Below are 21,437 nucleotides of genomic sequence, written 5' to 3' on the forward strand. Positions count from 1 at the left end.
GCTGACCAGGAAATTCCAGGCTGACAGATATAGATTATATTCCTGGAGAAGGTTGAAACTGCCATTAGGTTAGATAGTGTGGTTGGGTAACACGGGCTTAGCACAAGTGAATCCATTTTAGTCCTGTTGTCTCCTTTTTAACAAAGGCCATGACTGATGCAGATGTAGCCAAGTATTGTGTGAAATACCCACATTGCCCCCGACATGTTGTAAACCAAGATTCATAGTTCAAAACGCTTAGTGAGTGAAGCTTCTACTTCTCCCAAGACTCTTACTAAACCTTCTCATGGCTTAATTAAATGCTAATAATTGTATTAAATCCAAAATGTTAATTATGTTTATCTCTGGGTAATGAGACTGGGGATGATGTGCTTTCTTTTACATTGTATTGTACATTGCTTGCGTTTGCCACTTAAGCAAATGATTTTATAACTAGAAAATAACAGTAAATGCTCTTTGAGAAGAAAGAAAAATGATCAAAAGTATCCTTTTGAATCAAGTCCTCCCTCTTCAAGATCATACCAGACAAATGACCCTCTCAGGGTGGCTTTTTACTTACTTTATAAGCACCCGCTCCCTGCCCGGTGGATTTTGTCTACAATTTTTAATATTCAGTGTCAGAAAGTTCTCTGCTAAACAAAGATATCTAGCTTTTCCCTAGCCCATGGAAGAGGAAAAAGAGATGCTCAGTGTAATACTAATAATCACTCTTAATATCATTCAAGGCTACTTTTAAGGTCTGTGGTTCTGGTTACTAATTTCTAATACAGCAAGGTGACCAGAGATTTTTGTTCAGATATAAGAAAGCCTTTCTCCTGCTGGGAATGATCAGAACCACAATAATAGAACTGTAGTAATCCAAGCCAATGCCCCAACCACTAATGCTGAAGAAGCTCAAGTTGAATGGTTCTCTGAAGACCTTCTAGAACTAACACCCCAAAAAGATGTCCTTTTCATTACAGGAGACTGGAATGCAAAAGTAGGAAGACAAGAGATCCCTGGAGTAACAGGCAAATTTGGCCTTGGCATACAAAATGAAGCAGGGCAAATGTTAACAGAGTTTTGCCAAGAGAATGCACTGGTCATAGCAAATTCCCTCTTCCAGCACCACAAGAGAAGACTCTACAAATGGGCATCACCAAATGGTTAATATTGAAATCAGATTGATTATATTCTTTGCAGCCAAAGATGGAGAAGCTCCATACAGTCAGCAAAAACAAGACCGGGAGCTGACTGTGACTCAGATCATGAATTCCTTGTTGCCAAATTCAGACTTAAATTGAAGAAAGTAGGGAAAACCACTAGACCATTCAGGTATGACCTAAATCAAATCCATTATGATTATACAGTGGAAGTGACAAATAGATTCAAGGGAGTAGATCTGATAGACAGAGTGCCTGAAGAACTATGGATGGAGGTTCATGACATTCTATAGGAGTCAGGGATCAAGACCATCCCCAAGAAAAAGAAATGCATAAAGGCAAAATGGTTGACTGAGGAGGCCTTACAAATAGTTGAGAAGAGAAGAGAAGCTAAAGGCAAAGGAGAAAAGGAAAGATATATTTATTTGAATGCAGAGTTCCAAAGAATAGCAAGGAGAGATAAGAAAACCTTCCTCAGTGATCAGTGCAAAGAAGGAGAGGAAAACAATAGAATGAGAAAGACTAGAGATCTCTTCAAGAAAATTAGAGATACCAAGGGAACATTTCATGCAGAGATGGGCTCGATAAAGGACAGAAATGGTATGGACCTAACAGAAGCAGAAGATATTAAGAAGAGGTGGCAAGAATACACAGAAGAGCTATACAAAGAAGCTCTTCACAACCCAGATAATCACAATAGTGTGATCACTCACCTAGAGACAGAGATCCTGGAATGTGAAGTCAGGTGGGCTTTAGAAAGCATCACTATGAACAAAGCTAGTGGAGGTGATGGAATTCCAGTTGAGCTATTTCAAATCCTCAAAGATAATGCTGTGAAAGTGCTGTACTCAATATGCCAGCAAATTTGGAAAACTCAGCAGTGGTCACAGGACTGGAAAAGGTCAGTTTTCATTCCAGTCCCAAAGAAAGGCAATGCCAAAGAATGCTCAAACTACCGTACAATTGCACTCATCTCACAAGCAAGGAAGGTAATGCTCAAAATCCTCCAAGCCAGGCTTCAAGAGTGTGTGAACCATGAACTTCCAGATGTTCAAGCTGGTTTTAGAAAAGGCAGAGGAACCAGAGATCAAATTGCAACACCCATTGGATCATTGAAAAAGCAAGAACGTTCCAGAAAAATGTCTACTTTTGCTTTATTGACTACTCCATAGCCTTTGACTGTGTGGATCGCCATAAACCGTGGAAAATTCTTAAAGAGATGGGAATGCCAGATCACCTTACCTACCTTTTGAGAAATCTATATACAGGTCAAGAAGCAACAATTAGAACTGGACATGGAACAACAGACTGGTTCCAAATCAGGAAAGGAGTGCATCAAGGCTGTATATTGTCACCCTGCTTATAACTTATATGCAGAGTACATCATGGGAAACGCTGGGCTGGAAGAAGCACAAGCTGGAATCAAGATTGCCAGGAGAAATATCAGTAACCTCAGATATACAGATGACACCACCCTTATGGCAGAAAGTGAAGAGGAACTAAAGAGCCTCTTGCTGAAAATGAAAGAGGCAAATGAAAAAGTTGACTTAAAACTCAGTGTTCAGAAAACTAAGATCATGGCATGTGGGCCCATCACTTCATGGCAAATAGATGGGGAAACAATGGAAACAGAGACTGTATTTTTGGGGGGCTCAAAGTCACTGCAGATGGTGACTGCAGCCATGAAATTAAAAGACGCTTGGTCCTTGGAAGAAAAGCTTTGACTAACCTAGACAGCATATTAAAAAGCAGAGACATTACTTTGCCAGCAAAGGTCCATCTAATCAAAGCTATGGTTTTTCCAGTAGTCAGTCCTGTATGGATGTGAGAGTTGGACTATAAAGAAAGCTGAGTGCCAAAGAATTGATGCTTTCAAACTGTGATTTTGGAGAAAACTCTTGAGAGTCCCTTGTGCTGGCGGATCAAACCAATCTTAAAGGAAGTCAGTCCTGAATATTCATTGGAAGGACTGATGTTGAATCTGAAACTCCAATACTTTGGCCACCTGATGTGAAGAACTGACTCATTGGAAAAGGCCCTGATGCTGGGAAAGATTGAAGGCAGGAGGAGAAGGAGATGACAGAGGATGAGATGGTTCGATGGCATCACCAACTCAATGGACATGAGTTTGAGCAAGCTCTGGGAGTTGGTGATGGACGGGGAAGCCTGGCGTGCTGCAGTCCAGGCTTATGGGGTGGCAGTGAGTGACTCACTCATTGTAGCTTTAACTCTAAGAAATGTTTCTAGCTCAGTCTTTCCTGTTTAGTCTCTGTTGTCCCAGGCAAAGGTTCATGAGTGTATTTTGCTGTTCTTTGGTCATAATTATTATATCACGCAATTTGGATACCAGACCAGTGGGTCTTAAGAACATCTTCTCACGTGGTCCATTTCCTCTGTATGCCAACCCTGTCGTCTGCCCCAGCCTGTCCATGTTGTTTCTATCCCTCAGCCCTGACTTTAGTTTTACTTTTTGTATTGATTATTTTTAAATTAGTTTTTGTTGGAATATAGTTGCTTTATAATTTGTTCGTTTCTGCTGTACAGCACAGTGAATCAACCATCCTTATCCGTACATCCCCTTCCTCTTGGACTTCCTTCCCATTCAGGTCTCCACGGTGCATTAAGTCAAGTCCCTGGGCTACACAGTAGGTTCTCATTAGTGGTCCGCTTTACACACAGTATCACATGTGTGTGTGTCGATCCCAGTCTCCTAGTCCCTCCCCCTGCCCTTCCCCCTCTTGGTATCTATATGTTCTCTGTGTCCCTATTGGCCCATACTTTGGAGTTCTTTTCTCACATGAGTCCTCGCAGATTCACACTTCTTCTTTACTGTGACTCCAGAGTTGCCCTCAGGCCCCATTGTCCCAGCTTGGATCTGTGTCTAAGTGGGCATTCCTTTGCTCTATTGAACTCTGCCTACCTACATCCAAGATTGTGGGTTGGTTTCAAACAACCTTTCCATCGCAGCACCATGCTGTGCTCATTAAAACCAAACCCCCTGGCCCAGTGAAATTCATTAGCGCCTTCACCCCAGCTCAGCCCCAGGGGTCTGCTGAGCCCTGGGCCGACAGAGCAGGGGCTGGCTCACTTCAGCTCCTCACAGGTACCAAGTCCACTCTCAGGGTTTTCCTGATCCTTTTAAAAACTCAAAACCTAACAAAGAGGTGAGGGTGCAGAATATATGCTGGATCTTTTATGAAATCGGGCTTCCCTGATAGCTCAGTTGGTAAAGAATCTACCTGCAATGCAGGAGACTCCAGTTCAATTCCTGGGTTGGGAAGATCTGCTGGAGAAGGGATAGGCTACCCACGCCAGCATTCCTGGGCTTCTCTTGTAGATCAGCTGGTAAAGTATCCGCTTGCAATGCAGGAGACCTGGGTTTGATCCCTGGGTTCAGAAGATCCCCTGGAGAAAGGAAAGGCTACCCACTCCAGTACTCTGGCCTGGAGAACTCCACGGACTGTACCGTCCATGGGGTCGCAAAGAGTCAGACACAACTGAGCGACTTTCACTTCACTTCACTTTTATGAAATAGTGGGCAAGGGCCGCTTTAAACAATACTCACCTCCAGCCCTGAAGGGATCTCATACTCTAACCCTCACTGAGGCTGCTTTGTGCTTCCACTGCCCTGGCTGGGTCTTTGGCGCTCGGAGCTGAAGGGCACGCTATCTTTCTAATCTATGGATTTATCCCGCCAGAGAGATATCTTGCCAGGTCGTATTTAAGAATGCAGCAGTTGACTTAGAATGCACATGAAGGAGAACCCTGCAGGAAAGAAAAGGCACAACAGTTTTCATGGCCTTAGGTTTTAGGACAGGAATGTGTCTGAATTGATAACAGTTTCCGCTCAAACTTGCAGGTGAAAGTCAGCAGGAAAAAAGGCTTTTAAGAGCACCTAATCACACCACACTGCATCCTGTGAACCCAGGGTGCCCTCCAGTGTTGGTTAGGGTTAATCACAGTCTACCGTTTTGTTTTTGGGATTTTTTTGCTGTTGTTTAGTCATATCTGATTCTTTGCAACCCCATGAACTCCAGCACACCAGACTCCTCTGTTTTTCACTATCTTCCAGAGTTTTCTCAAACTCAAGTCCATTGAGTCGGTAATGCCATCTAACCATCTTGTTCTCTGTCATCCCCTTTTCCTCCTGCCTTCAGTCTTTCCCAGCATCAGGGTCTTTTCCAGTGAGTCGGTACTTTGCATCAGGTGTCCAAAGTATTGGAGCTTCAGAATCAGTTTAGTTCAATCACTCAGTCATGTCCAACTCTTTGCCATCCCGTTGACTGCAGCATGTCAGGCTTCCCTGGCACCAGCTCCTGGAGCTTACTCAAACTCATGTCCATTGAGTTGGTGATGCCATCCAACCATCTCATCCTCTGTCATCCCCTTCTCCTCCTGCCTTCAGTCTTTCCCAGCATCAGGGTCTTTTCAAATGAGTCAGTTCTTCACATCAGGTGACCAGAATATTGGAGTTTCAGCTTCAACATCAGTCCTTTCAGTGAATATTCAGGACTGATTTCCTTTAGGATGGACTGGTTGGATCTCCTTGCAGTCTAAGGACTCTCAAGAGTCTTCTTCAGCATCACAGTTCAAAAGCATCAGTTCTTTGGTGCTTGGCTTTCTTTATAGTCCAACTCTCACATCCATACATGACTACTGAAAAAACCATAGCCTTGACTAGACGGACCTTTGTTGGTTGTCTCTGCTTTTTAATATGCTATCTAGGTTTGTCATAGCTTTTCTTCCAAGCAGCAAGCGTCTTTTAATTTCATGGCTGCAGTCACTGTCCACAGTGATTTTGGAGTCCCAAAAAATATAGTCTCTCACTGTTTCCATTGTTTCCCTTTCTGTTTGCCATGAAGTGACAGGACTGGATGCCATGATCTCAGTTTTCTGAGTGTTGAGCGTTAAGCCAACTTTTTCACTCTTCTCTTTCACTTTCATCAAGAGGCTCTTTAGTTCCTCTTCACTTTCTGCCATAAGCGTGGTGTAATCTGCATATCTGAGGTTATTGATATTTCTCCTGGCAATCTTGATTCCAGCTTGTGCTTCCTCTAGCCCAGCATTTCATTGTTCAGTCATTGAGTATTCAGAACTGATTTCCTTTAGGATTGACTGATTTGATCTCCTTGCTGTCTAAGGAACTCTAAAAAGTTTTCTTCAGCATCATAATTGAAAAGCATCAATTCTTTAGTGCTCTGCCTTCTTTATGATCCAACTCACATCCATACATGACTACTGGGAAAACCATAGCTTTGTTTATAGGTCCATCTAGTCAAAGATTTCTTAGAACACCCTAAAATGGATAAGGGATGCATTTAGCTCGAGGTTTATGTCTGTCCTGATTTAAAGTCAGAAACTTTTCCTTCCTTGTCACCTTTATAAAGTCAGTCTATCAGAGAACCTAACAGGTATCCTTTTAAATTCTCTTTGGTTTGCCTTTGCAAACTAGACTCTGATAGAAGGAGAGCGGTTTCCACAGAAACTCATTTCCCAGCCAGAATCTGCCCGCTCCTGAATCTTTTTTTAATCTGCCCCTCCTCTCAGCCCGCTTTAAAAATGTCACTATGTTGATCTTTTCAAAATCCTCATAAAACTGACCAACACTGGCCAGTTTGCATCTTCGCTATGCCCTCAGAAGACAAAGGCTTTTATAAGACAGACTTGACCGACAAGTCCTTCCTTGGTACTAAGCTTGTCAGTCTCTCAAATTGTACTTGACCTTCTTCAACCTGCCTCATGCCAAATGAAAATGACTGCCCGACTTCTGAAAACCGTTTGTAATCTTCCCTAATCTACCTCAAAGCACACCTCCACTTTGTTTATCCAGGCCGGTTGTCAGACTTCACAGCACACCGAGCTCCAGATATCCGTGGTGTTTAGAAACCTCCACAGGTGTCCCATAGGCACCAGACTTCAGGAGTCCCTGAGTTAAACAAAGAAATCCCTTGCTCTCTCCACTTATTTATTGATCGTATTAATTAACATATAATTTTATTCAATAATTTTACAGTTATTCTTGCCTCTGGTGCAAAATATGGTCTTTGGTTTCTGTGTGTGTGTGTGTGTGTGTGTGTGTGTGTAAGGCATTTGTGAGGGATATGGTACAAGGTGAAGTCTTCATTGAGGTCACCAAAATCAGAACTATCCCTTCTGTGGTTTGACTTCTAAGAAGCAGTAACTGTGGACTGTGTGGTGATTCATTAAGCAAGCTGTAGCTTGCATTTGATTCATCTAGAACGCTGCCAGAGACCATTCCAGGCATCGTGATCACTGTCAGAAGGGCAGCAGCCTCAGGAAATGACCCTTTGGCATGGAGGAATGACCCGAGCTTCCTCAGTCCCCAGGGTTAGAATTTCCTCTGCAGGAGTTGACAGTGTCCAGAAGAGCTTGACCAAGAGCATGGAAGGAGCTTCAGTACTGAGCAAGAGCCTTGTCTGGCCGTCAGGCACCTGGGCTTTGAACAGCAAAAGGAATGTTGCCTCTTCAGATGCATCCAGTTGACATCATGCTAATTTGAATGCTTCCAAATCAGATTAATTTATAACGTTATCTAGTCCTGTGCCAGGAGCTTTGGTACGTTACTGATAATGCAATCTTGCTGCTGTTGTCATCTGACCACTGTTTGTTAAATTGAGGTTATAATTTACATACAAAAATATTCCTCTTAAGAGTCCCATTCTATAGATTTTGACATTTGTGTACATCACAGGTGGTTCAGTGCTAAAGAATCCACCTGCCAATGCAGGAGACACAAGAGATTCAGGCTTGATCCCTGGGTTAGGAAGATCCCCAGAGTCGGAAATGGCAACCCACTCCAGTATTCTTGCCTGGACAATCCCATGGACAGAGGAGCCTGGCGGGGTACAGTCTGCGGGGTCGCAGAGTCATACATGACTGAGCACTGAGCACAGCAATACAGCATGTACCTCCATGTGTATCCGCTGCCCGAATCCAGATAAATGCACCCATTTTCAGCCAGTCCCTCCACTCCCCATCGCAGAGTCAACCACTGCTCAGGTTTCTATAGCCAAAGGTTTGTTCTGCCTGTTGCTGAATTTCATACAAATAAAGTAGGGAACTCTCTGGCTTCTTTAATTCAGTATAATATTGTAAACGTTCACTTAAAAATTCACATTGTTATATGTATCAGTAGTTCATTCCTTTTTGTTGTAAAATGGTATCCCATTGTATAGATGTTCCTCCACCGTCCTGTTCATGAACATTTGGGTTGCCTCCAGTTTTATGTGGGGCTTTTGGTTGGGCGAGTGCAGAAGAGAGGGGTTAATTTTAATTCCTAGAGGCTGTTTTCTGACCATTTTTGTACAGGTCATTTTTCAGTAATTTGATGTATTTGTTTTTGGCTGTGTGGGGTCTTTGTTGCTGCACGAGCCTTTCTCTGGTTGCAGAGAGTGGGCTTCTCGTTGCGCTTGCTCCTCTGGTGGCAGAGCACACGCTCTGGGGCACCTGGGCTCCGTGGTTGTAGCTTCCTCTCGAGCCCAGCCTCAGTGGTTGTGGCTCAGTTGCTTCACGGCGTGTGGGATCCTCCTGGATCAGGAATCGAATCTGTGCCTCCTGCATTGGCACGTGGATCCTTCACCACCGAGCCACCGGGGAAGCCTTATACAAGTCCTTTGAGCAGCTTCAGCTCTGCTTAGATACTCATTTCTCTTGGATAAATACCCAGGTGTAGGATCTCTGGATCACAGGGGTGTGTGTGTGTGTGTGTGTGTGTGTCTGGATCACAGGGTGTGTGTGTGTGTGTATCTCTGGATCACAGGGTGTGTGTGTGTGTGTGTGTGTGTGGTGTGTGTATCTCTGGATCACAGGGTGTGTGTGTGTGTGTGTGTGTGTGTGGTGTGTGTATCTCTGGATCACAGGGTGTGTGTGTGTGTGTGTGGTGTGTGTATCTCTGGATCACAGGGTGTGTATGTGTGTGTGGTGTGTATATCTCTGGATCACAGGGTGTGTGTGTGTGTGGTGTGTATCTCTGGATCACAGGGTATGTGTGTGTGTGTGTGTGGTGTGTGTATCTCTGGATCACAGGGTGTGTGTGTGTGTGTCTCTGGATCACAGGGTGTGTATGTGTGTGTGGTGTGTATATCTCTGGATCACAGGGTGTGTGTGTGTGTGTGTGTGTGTGGTGTGTATCTCTGGATCACAGGGTGTGTGTGTGTGTGTGTGTGTGTGTGTTAGTAGCTCAGTCATGTCTGACTCTTTGTGACCCCATGGACTGTAGCCCGCCAGGCTCCTCTGTCCATAGGATTCTCCAGGCAAGAATACTGGAGTGGGTTGCCATTTCCTTCTCCAGGGGATCTTCCTGACCCAAGGATCAAACCTGCATCTCCTGCGCTGGCAGGCAGATTCTTGACCACTGGTCTGCCAGGAGGCCCCACAGAAGAAAGATGGTTATTACGTTTTTGTGGTAGTAGGCATCTATAAGCTGCAGGTATTAGCAGAAAGCGTTTGACGGACAATGCTGCCCTCTACCAGGGCCCCAAGGGAACAGAACTCCCCTTTGTTCTTGCAGTGTGCCACCTCTACTTGTTCTTTTGCGTGCGTCTAGAAATAGGTGAGGAGGAAAAATGACCACCCCTAGAGATCAACTTCATAGCAAAAAAAAGAGAGCTTATAACTTAGCAACAAAAACTAACGTAAAAACAAAGTGCCTTCATACAAGAATGAGAGCTAATGTCTTCTGAAGTCAGTTTTCAAACCTCTGTTTGAACCCAGCTTTATAATATGCTTATTCTCTCTCCATTACCTTTGGGTATTTGTATCACAGATGGGCACAGTGACTACAGCAGGATCTCATCGCAGGCACTATTGGCATTTGAGCTGGGTAATTCTCCGGGGGTGGAGGGGCTGTCCTGTGCATGGTGTAAGGTATTAGCTGCATCTCTGGCCTCTACCCACTAGATGCCAGTAGTACCCCTCCTCCTCCAAGCTCATGGTATTCAAGACCGTCTTCAGACACTGCCAAATGTCTCCTGAGTTATGAGTACCAGATTTAGCAAATAACAGTGCAACTCAGGTACCTAGTTAATGTGACTTTCATAAACCCACAGACATAGAAAATGAACTTATGTTTACCAAAAAGCAGTAAGAGGTGAAGGAGAGATAAATCAGGAGACTAGATTAACATATACACACTCCTATAATATATATATAGATAAATTAGATTCACATATACACACTACGAGAATATAGATAAACTAGATAATCAACAAGGACCTACAGGGAACTATACTCAATATTTTGTAATAACCTATAAGGGAAAAGAATCTGAAAAGAGATACATGTTTATGTCTAACTGAATCACTGTGTTGTATACCTGAAACTAATACAACATTGCAAATCAGCTATACTTGAATTTTTTAAAAGTAAATATCAAATAATTTTGAAATTATTTGAAATGGCAAATAATTTTTTGTATAAGTATGTCCCAAATGTTACATGGGACATATTTATACTAAAAAATTTTAGGTCAGGTTTGACTGGTGACCTGATTTTATCTGGCTACCCTGGACTGGGGATAGGAGTGATGCTGGCCGGGAGAACAAGATCACTGATGTATTAAACAAGATGATGTGTGTGAGGTGCCCAGCACATGGAGTGTGCTATAAATATCCTGGAATTGCCTACAGCCTTGAATGCGCTTCATCTCCGTCCCCTAGGAGGCTTCAGTTGCTCCTCAAAGCTTCCCATCCTTTCCCTCAGCTGTAGTGAGAACGGTGTGACATGAGGAGAAGGGGAGCCCACGTGGGAATCTGTAGCTGCTGGTTTCTGTTAGAGCTGGTGTGACGGCTACTCTGCTGAGGCGGTGGTCTGCTGTGCTCTAGTGTCCTGTCGCCTTGAGTGCGCTGAGTTATTACGTCGTTTCTCCTAACAACAGAGAGGGCGACATTGAGTGAAAAACTGCTGTGCTCATCCCAGACTCAGTCACTCTGGGTTTGATTTTTGTGGCGCCATAGCCCTAGAAAACCATTCCCTGGGATGCACCAGGACCATCATTTCCCTAGTCGGTAGCAGCAAGGAACTTCTTTCTGGGCCAAGATTAATGACCCAAGCAGTCATCCTTTGCAGAGAGCAAAGGTGAAATGTAACTCTGGGTGGATGCCTGACATTTTGAAACGAAGGGGAAGGAGGGGGGCAGATGAGGAGAAATAGCATTTATATGTCTCTTGCAGGGTCATAAATCAGGGATGGGCGAGAGTGAATTGGGTTTCTGCCAACAATTGAACTGATTTCAGTTGCTGGGTTTTATCTTCAAACAATCTATATAAAACATGCTTTAAACACATAAGAAGTGCCTGAGTTACATATTAGTATATTAACTCTTGCGAGTTTTCTTTTTCCAAAGGAAGTCCAGTTTGTGTGGGGGAATTGTTACGTTTGTCCCCAAAAAAATATATACATTGCCCTGGGGGGGAGCCCCCTTTCCATCTAGCTGTTGTCAGGATGTAACATTAGAGACTAGGGACAATGAGGAGACACTGGCAAAGTGTACAGGCTTTCAGTTATAATGTGAATAAGTTCTGAAGATCTAATGTGACCGCAGTTCTGTATATGCCATAGTGACGAGAGATAATGATTCTGTATTGTGTACTTGAAATGTACTGGGTAGATCTTGCTGCTGCTGCTAAGTTGCTTCAGTCATGTCCGACTCTGTGCGACCCCATAGACGGCAGCCCACCAGGCTCTGCCGTCCCTGAGATTCTCCAGGCAAGAACGCTGGAGTGGATTGCCATTTCCTTCTTCAATGAGTGAAAGTGAAAAGTGAAAGTGAAGTTGCTCAGTCATGTCCGACTCTTCGAGACCCCATGGACTGCAGCCCACCAGGCTCCTCCATCCATGGGATTTTCCAGGCAAGAGGACTGGAGTGGGGTGCCAGATCTTAAATGTGAGTAAATGTATATTAACTTGATTATGGTAATCATTTCACAAGCTGTATACATATCAAATTGTCATGCTGTATACCTTAAATATATATGTTATATACCTTAAATATATATATATATATATTTTAACTGTCTACCCATACCTCAATAAAGCTAGAAAAATGAAAATGGACCACACACTCTATTGTAAAGCAGTTCCAACATATTTCAAAAAACCACCAAGCATGATCTCCTTCCACAAGGAAATTAAGCTAGAAATCAGTTACAAAAGAAATTAGGAAATATAGTATTATGTTTTCAAAAAGTCACTTTTGAAGGTATTAGGCAAATTCTCTAATCTTAAAGGAATCAAAGAACAGGCTCTTTATAAATTAATTAAAGAAACATTTGTCAAGTGACGATTCTTTGCCACATTTTGTACAAAAGATTAATAAGACATCAGACTCACAAACGAATGACCACTCTCTACTGTGACTTCTCTCTGTTGGGCACCATGGGACTTCACAGGATCCCAAGATAGCTCACTGGGGGAAGTGAATACTTTTTAATGTGTCTATAAGAATTTACAAAGGATGGTCCTCTCTACTTAGTTAATAGAATACTGAAATTTGAGAGTTCTCCAAATTGACAAGGATGGGGAGGGGTTAAGATTCAAAGAGGTTGCACAGCAGTTAGCAAAGGACGGAAGGAGGGATTTCTGAGGAATGAGGAGGGAGAGGAGGGCAGGAACCCAGTGTTGGAGGGCCCTGTGGCCACACTAAAGAATCCAGGCTTATGGAGAACCACTGAAAGGGTTTAAGCTGTAAGTGAATTTGTGATTCAGTTTTTCTCATGGAAAGGTCTTTGCAAGATATATGGAAGTTAGACTAGACTAGGCAGTTTGGAAGCTGATTGAAAGCTCTGTTAGAGAGAGGTGGTATTCAAATAACAAATGCTGATAGGGAGCAGAGACAACTCTACACTGCTCATGGGAGTGTAAATCGGTGCAGCCGCTGTGGAAGACAGTATGGCGATTTCTCAAAAAACTGAAAATAGAAACACCATATGACCCAGTGGTTCGAGGCCTGGGTATATATCTGAAGAACACAAAAATGAAAACAATTATTTTGAAAAGATAGATGCACGCCCTATGTACATAGTAGCATTATTCACAATAGACAAGATAGAGAAGCAAGCTAAGTGTTCATCAACAGATGAACTGACACAGAAGATGTAGTATAGTACACAGTGAAATGCTAGGAAGCCATAAAAAGTGTTTTCCCATTTGCAGAGAAAGGCAGGTACTACATTATATCACTTCTATATTGAATCTAAAAAATTAAACACGCTAGTGAATATAACAAAATAGAAGCAGACTCGCAACAAACTAGCGGCTACCGGTGGAGAGAGGGAGGTGGGGAAGGGCAAGGTAGGAGTAGAGTTTTAAGAGATACAAACCACTGTGTATAAAATAAATAAGCTACAAAGATATAATGTGCAGCAGAGGGAATATAGACGGTATTTTATGACAACTAAAAATGGAATGTAGCCTTTAAAGATTGTGAATCACTATGCTGTGCACCTGAAACTTATATAATATTGTATATCAGCTATACCTAATTGAAAAAATTAATATATGTTCACAGAAGAAAAAAGAGAGGTGATACTAAAATCATGTAGCAACAGGTCGTTGCCCAGTCAGAGGAGAAGAAAGCCAAAGCAGCAGAGCCAGGCCCCGAGCCCCTGCTGGGCCAGGCAGACCTTTCTGTCGCTGGTCCAAGGAGAGGTCCAGGGCTCAGGACTCAGGGCATAACTGTGACAGGCATACTTCATCACTGCAGCCGTGGACATGGCCCTGTGGACCATGTCAGCTGCAGGTCAGCCTGTTAGTGTGACCTGGGCAGTGGATGAGGGCCCGGACTAAAGCAGGAGTGGAGAGAAAGAGACAGATTTGGGAGAAATACAGAAAACAACATCCGGTATCTCAGTGGTTGACTAGACACAGGGACAGAGGGAAGTAGAGGATGGCACCCACGTTCCTGGTCTGGAAGGCTGAGTGAGGGAGGGAGGCTGAGTGTCTCCACTCGGGCTGGGGTCTTTCATGAACATCTGATGACCGTGAACATCAGGAATTTGAGATGATCAGTAGGCTCTTCTAGGGGTGGGATTAAACTGGATACAAGCCGGCGGTATCCAGCTATGGGGCTCATGGAGTGGACCTCTCCCAGAGTCATGTTTCCATCCAGTGTGCCTGGAAACGTGATGTGATGTCTTCTTTCTGAGGTCCCAGGTCACTGTGATCACATGAATTTCCTAGCCAGTGCAAAGGGAATTTTTTCAACATAAATGACAAAACTCTAAGGGCCATTTGGGGCCTGAATCAAGAGCTAAGCAGCTGTTTCGCTTGTCAAGTGTTAAATGATTTGTTCTGGATAAGAGGCTACAAGGCAAGAAACAGGGCTAGAAAAACAGGAGCAGGTAGAGGGGCCAGCAGTTAGTGGAGATGTATGAGGGTGACCTTTGGCACCAGCAACAGAGAACACTCGGGCTGACCTCTGTTGTCATAACACGGGAAATATTACAACCCCTTCCTCATCCCCAACCAGGGGAGAAAAACTTTCTTCTAAGAATAGGTTCCTTGAGCATTTCTGTGCTGTCATTAAAAATCTGCTGGGAAGGAAGAGAGAGCCTTTGTTGATCATGAGCAAAATTTCGTAAAGAACAAAAGGAAATCTTCATCTGAAATAGAATAGGGGCCATGAAGTTGCATGTATGTTTTTCTAATTTTTTTAGGAAAAAAAATAGTATAAGGACAACTAATTTGAAAGCAGATTGATTTGCTAATATAGGGAGTAGGTATCACTTTGCTACAAGTTTTCTACCAAGCCTTGGGCATATGTTTCAGTACAAACTGTGGTTTACAAGTTTGTTTTGTTCTGTTCAGTTTTTTTTTTTTTCTGTTCAGTTTTGAAAGCGTTCCATTTCTTGCCATGGATCTGTAAGGAGAGGTTTTCCTGTGACTTCATCTGGTGCAGGCACAAGATCTTAGAACCTTAGCCCCCGCAGGGGCTTTTAGTCCAAATTAATCCAATTTTCCGACCAACGTAATTCTGAATATTTATTTTTGTTCGCTTTTCAGTTTCCTGAGACAATGTCTGTTCACAAAATGAATACAGTTGATTTATTATTTGTCCATGAACATCAGCTTATGTGAGAGTTTATGTATTAATGTGTCTCTAAACATATACAGTTCCTTTTAAATAAATATTCATGTAAGTAAAATAGAGAAGGAAAGTTAATGTGTGCTTATATGTGCTATAAGATAATAATATGAAATATAGTCAATGTGTATTTACAGAGAAATGAGCTGCCTTTATATGCATTTATGATATAAGCTTCATTTGTATATGGTCAAGATTTGACTATCCTATAGGCTATTGTGGTGTATATTTTTATGAAAATCTTTGATAAAATTTTAATTGACCTACATTATCATTACACTAGTACTATATTATTGTCTGTCTACAAAGAAAATTCCAAAGGATCTTTGTTTGAAACAGACACATACTCACATCTCTCTCTCTCTCACACCCACACACCCACACCCACACCTACACCCACACCCACACCCACACACACACACCCCCCACACACATACACACACACACCGCACCCACCCACCCCCACACCCCCACCCTTCCCCCCCCCCAACACACACACACACACTATGCTGTCAGGTTTTTTTAAGCCTGCGGACTTATTTCAGTCAGTGAAGTTTGGGAAGCATCACGCTTGAATGAGTCTTACATGCTTTTACCAGGAGCTCTTTCTGGAAAGGTCCTCTCATTCTTTCTTTTCATCTTTGGAGCACTCACAGCAGATATACCCTGAAAAATAAGCCCATGAATTTCTGTGTTGCAAAAGCCATCAGGAAGCTTGCTTCTTCAAAAGTGTGCTTAGGATCACAAGCCAGACTCAGGAACCAGGGCCATAACCTAACTTCCTGCTGCTCTTTGACACTGGCGCTGTGCATTCTAAATGGTAGGACCAGAGCTTAGAAATGGAGACAGAACTAGTAGGAAAGGTCAGCTTGTTGCGTGGCCAGCTCTTACAGATGGATCCCCTTGGGCCATCCCCCTCAAATGTGGAAATCCAGTTGAATTGACTCTCCCTTCTTAAAGGCATGATTATGTACTGCAGGCAGATCCTAGCCAGGTCTGCGTGCATGTGTGTGAGATTGCTCTATGCTTCTCGGTCGGCAGTGGTGCTCATGCTATTACTGCTTGAGACGTAACTGGCCTTGGCCGGAGAATCCAGAATCAACCTCTAAGTGGTTAGTTTTTAAGATGAAAAGTCTGTAAATACCATTTCCTTTCCTACTCAGAGACACCGGGGCACTTCCTCGCTGCCCTCCGTAAATGAGCCCTGTGGTCCCAGTGCTTGGATGCATCACAGTCACGATTAACGTTAGTTTAGTTCTGAAAATTGTGTGAATGCCAAATAGTGTCGTGGCAATCATTCGAGCTTCCTTGTCTTTTCTCTTCTCCCATAGGACCTTACATTTCAGAAAAACCAAAGGCTTGCAACTCTTTGAAAAGATTTTTCCGCACTTTGAGTTAAAAGTAGTACAAGGTGATACAAAACTCAAAAATTAAATAATGCCAAAGCAAAAGGCCCCTAAGAGGTCCCACTCCCTACCTTGAATAGCCATGTAAAGTGGTTGGGTATCTTTTCCTCCCACCTGTATTCTAGATATAATGAATGATATAGTCTATGTGTATATAAAAGTGAAACCACTACTGTTTACACTGTTTTGAAAAGAACTCACTGAGCAATGTAACTTGGACAGTTCCGAAATCAGTTCAGACAAATCTGCCTCGTTCTTTGCCTATAAGTGGTTAGTTTTAAAGATGAAAAGTCTGTAAATACCATTTCCTTTCCTACTCAGCAGTTATATGGTCTTCCATAACATGGCTGTACCATAGTTTATTTAACTATTTCGCTCATCCTCACGTTCTCCTGCCTCCACCCACTTTTTTTTTTTTTTAATGAATGAGAAGAAAGTGGAAAATCTTTGCTGATATCGGCTGCAAGAACTGTTCAGCTGCCCCTGGTTAAATCTTACGACGTCACAGATGATGCCAGATGCATGACAGTCTAACTTTCTAGCTGAGGACTAATGTTTCATGCTGATTAGACAGTGTTTATACTTTAAACCACTGACAGGTTGAGGAGATAACATTTTATTTCCATAAGAATAAAAGCAGAAACTCATCTGATCCTTGTTCACTTCCTGAGCTTATTGACCACTTGAGAAAAATGGATTTGGGAGCCACTTTTCCAAAGAGAACTTTAGTTGGCAATGTGGCTTGTGAGTTAACACCACTGACATGTAAATATAGGTGATTTAATTCTTAGCTATTGAAAAGTGATCTGACCTATAATACTTATTTTTATTAATTAATAGTAATGTTTTAGAACATTGGATCTGTGTTTTATCCCTAAAATCTACCTTCTTACCAAAGACTGGATCATTGATCATATCAGATAACTAGCAACCAAATGTGAGTCAACAGAGTAGGTGCTAACTCACCCATGCTCAGGGAGAAAATCCAGAAAAGAACATGAAAGCCAGCATTCTTCTCCATGAGCCCCACACTTCTGTCTTGGCACCTTGAAAGATTTCAGACGGTCAGGCAGCTGGGAAGGCAGCTGGTTTCTGCAGTCCCAGAGCATATCAGCTTGAGCCTGGTAAATAGCCTTGATTATCATGCAAGACACAGAACACTCTTATTAGAGCTACATTGACTAGCACGGTACAGTCACAGCTTTCTGTAATACCCTAACTGAGGCCCTTCCTTGCATGCAGTTTACATTATGTATAAATAAATCCCTCAGTATGACATTTTAATAGGTATTTTTAAACAAAGTCCAGAGGACAATTAGAACCACCGTTTCTGCAAGAATTTTTTTTTTTTTTTTTGGTAAGACAAAAAAAGGCATGATGCCAACATGAAGAAAAGGATCCATTTTACTAAGTGTGGCTGAATATCCTAAAGCAACAACCACTTTCCCAGTGGCATGTGGTTCGTATCACGGTCTGGTCCTTCACTCCACGCTGATGGCTCCCCACTCCCGGATGTCTGTGGTTTGGGCTTTGCGTCCCTTGTAAACGCAAATATAACTCATCTTGAAATGGAGCTGGAGAGGAGGGGTCCTGAGAATTCATGGCTGAGGAGTTACAGCAGCCAGTGTTTCACCCCAGCATTCTTTCATTCGTGTTTAATCTTGATAGTGGCATTTTAGTTTTACAAAGCATCTGCAAGGTCATTTCTCAAAACCCTCACTCTGTCGATCCCTCACTCAGGCCACAGAAGGTCACCCATCAGTCTCCCCCTGCCCCAGCCCAGGGCATATCCAGAAGGGCAAGGAGGGGTGAGCTCCTTTTCTGGGACTCGCACTCGGGTCAAGGGCCCTCCTCCTCTCTCCAAGTCAGAGGGCTGTCATGTAGTAGAAGAGAGTCGGGGGTCGGGCATGGCACAGTTAGTCCTGGCCGGTCTCACCTACTTCTTTGGTGCTGATTTGAACTGTTTCTCTCACTTGAATGTTAGAAATTTAAGAATTTGCTCTCTGTGTTCACAAACCTGAATCAGACAAGAAATTTGGCAAGGGCTCTTAAGAGAAGACTCCTTCGGATTGATACCTGTGGCCCTTCTGTACTCCCTCTGCCCTTTGTTTAGAACCTGTTCTAGCATGAACCATACTATTTCTCATGTCTGTTAACACATCTGCCTCCTCTTTTGGACTCGGACTCATTGAGGGCAGGGAATAAGTGTTAGCCGCCACATCTCAGCACTGTGACTGGCACACAGAGGCACTCAATAAAACTATGAATGAATGAACAGAGAGAAAATGAAGGGATCACTAGACATCAGGGGAGTGCAAGTTAACACCATAATGAGATACCACTACACACATATAGAATGGCCCAAACTTACCCCTCCCCCAAAAAATAACAAAGAAGTGGAAGGAAGTGTGTGGAGCAGCTGGACTCTCATACACTAGTGGTTCAGTTCAGTCGCTCAGTCGTGTCCGACTCTTTGTGACCCCATGGACTGCAGCATGCCAGGCCTCCCTGTCCATCACCAACTCCTGGAGTTTACTCAAACTCATGTCCATTGAGTCAGTGATGCCATCCAACCATCGCATCCTCTGTCATCCCCTTCTCCTCCCACCTTCAATCTTTCCCAGAATCAGGGTCTTTTCAAATGAGTCAGCTCTTGGCATCAGGTGGCCAACGTAATGGAGTCTCAGCTTCAACATCAGTCCTTCCAAAGAGTATGCAGCCCTGATTTCCTTTAGGATGGACTGGTTGGATCTCCTTGCATTCCAAGGGACTCTCAAGAGTCTTCCCCAACACCACAGTTCAAAAGCATCAACACTAGTGGTAGGAGGGCAAAATGGTACAGCCACTGTGGAAAACAGTTTGGCAATTTCTTATAAAGCTAAACTAATTAAATGACTTAATTTGCCTGCTCTTAGATATTTACCAAAAAGAAAGGGAAAACTTTGGAACATGCAAAAACCCATCTGAAATATTTATAACAGCTTTATTTATAATCCCCTAAAAATGGAGAAATTCCAATTGTCCTTCAGCTGGTGAAGTGGGCAAACAAATGAAATATTCATACAATGAAGTGTTACTGTGCAATGAAAAGGAGCAAGCTATTAATAAGAGCAACAGTCTGCACAGATGCCTTATGCTAAGTGTGAAAAGCAAGATTTTAAAAGATGCGTATAATATAAATCCATTTATATGACATTGTGCAAAATTATAGGGATGGAGGACAGACCAGTGATTGCCAGGGGTTAGGCTTTGAGGAGGGGTTGACTCCAAAGGTATGACCTAAATCAAATCCCTAACGATTATACAGTGGAAGTGAGAAATAGATTTAAGAGACTAGATCTGATAGAGTGCCTGATGAACTATGGATGAGGTTCATGACATTGTACAGGAGACAGGGAGCAAGACCATCTGAAAGAAAAAGAAATGCAAAAAAGCAAAATGGCTGTCTGAGGAGGCCTTACAAATAGCTGTGAAAAGAAGAGAAGTGAAAAACAAAGCAGAAAGGGACAGATATACCCATTTGAGTGCACAGTTCCAAAGAATAGCAAGGAGAGAGAAGAAAGCCTTCCTCAGTGATCAATGCAAAGAAATAGAGGAAAACAATAGAATGGGAAAGACTGGAGATCTCTTTAAGAAAATTAGAGATACCAAGGGAACATTTCATGCAAAGATGGGCTCAATAAAGGACAGAAATGGTATGGACCTAAGAGAAGCAGAAGATATTAAGACGAGGTGGCAAGAATACACAGAAGAACTGTACAAAAAAGATCTTCACGGCCCAGATAATCATGAAGGTGTGATCACTCACACTCACCTAGAGCCAGACATCCTGGAATGTGAAGTCAAGTGGGCCTTAGGAAGCATCACTACAAACAAAGCTAGTGGAAGTGATGGAATTCCAGTTGAGCTATTTTAAATCCTAAAAGATGATGCTGTGAAAGCGCTGCACTCAATATGCCAGCAAATTTGGAAAACTCAGCAGTGGCCACGGGACTGGAAAAGGTCAGTTTTCATTCCAATCCCAAAGAAAGGCAATGCCAAAGAATGCTCAAACTACCACACAATTGCACTCGTCTCACAGGCTAGTAAAGTAATGCTTAAAATTCTCCAAGCCAGGCTTCAGCAATATGTGAATTATGAACTTCCAGATATTCAAGCTGGTTTTAGAAAAGGCAGAGGAACCAGAGATCAAATTGCTAACATCTGCTGGATCATCAAAAAAGCAAGAGAGTTCCAGAAAAACATCTATTTCTGCTTTATTGACTATGCCAAAGCCTTTGACTGTGTGGATCACAATAAACTATGGAAAGTTCTTCAAGACATGGGAATACCAGACCACCTGACCTGCCTCTTGAGAAACCTGTATGCAGGTCAGGAAGCAACAGTTAGATCTGGTCATGGAACAACAGACTGGTTCCAAATAGGAAAAGGGGTATGTCAAGGCTGTATATTGTCACCCTGCTTATTTAACTTATATGCAGAATACATCATGAGAAACGCTGGGCTGGAAGAAGCACAAGCTGGAATCAAGATTTCCGGGAGAAATATCAATAACCTCAGGTATGCAGATGATACCACCCTTATGGCGGAAAGTGAAGAAGAACTAATGGGCCTCTTAATTAAAGTGAAAGAGGAGAGTGAAAAAGTTGGCTTAAAACTCAACATTCAGAAAACTAAAATCATGGCATACAGTCCCATCACTTCATGGCAAATAGATGGGCAAACAGTGGAAACAGTGGCTGACTTTATTTTGGGGGGCTCCAAAATCACTGCAGATGGTGACTGCAG

General features: G+C 42.9%; 1 protein-coding gene across 3 annotated transcripts in view; it reads left to right on the forward strand.

The window, feature by feature from the left end:
• SV2C (synaptic vesicle glycoprotein 2C) overlaps positions 1–21,437 on the forward strand; it is a 163,764-nt gene that overhangs the window by 106,677 nt on the left and 35,650 nt on the right. The window contains exon 1 of one of the 3 annotated variants that reach the window (XM_069595342.1): positions 11,936–12,045. The exons of the other annotated variants lie outside the window; for them this stretch is intronic. Coding sequence (XP_069451443.1) covers positions 11,997–12,045 — 49 coding nt within the window. The 5' untranslated portion in view covers positions 11,936–11,996. Of the gene's footprint in view, positions 1–11,935; positions 12,046–21,437 lie in introns of those variants that run through there. 3 annotated transcript variants of the gene reach the window in all.

Source organism: Ovis canadensis, chromosome 7 (assembly GCF_042477335.2).
Source record: "Ovis canadensis isolate MfBH-ARS-UI-01 breed Bighorn chromosome 7, ARS-UI_OviCan_v2, whole genome shotgun sequence".
NCBI lineage: Eukaryota > Metazoa > Chordata > Mammalia > Artiodactyla > Bovidae > Ovis > Ovis canadensis.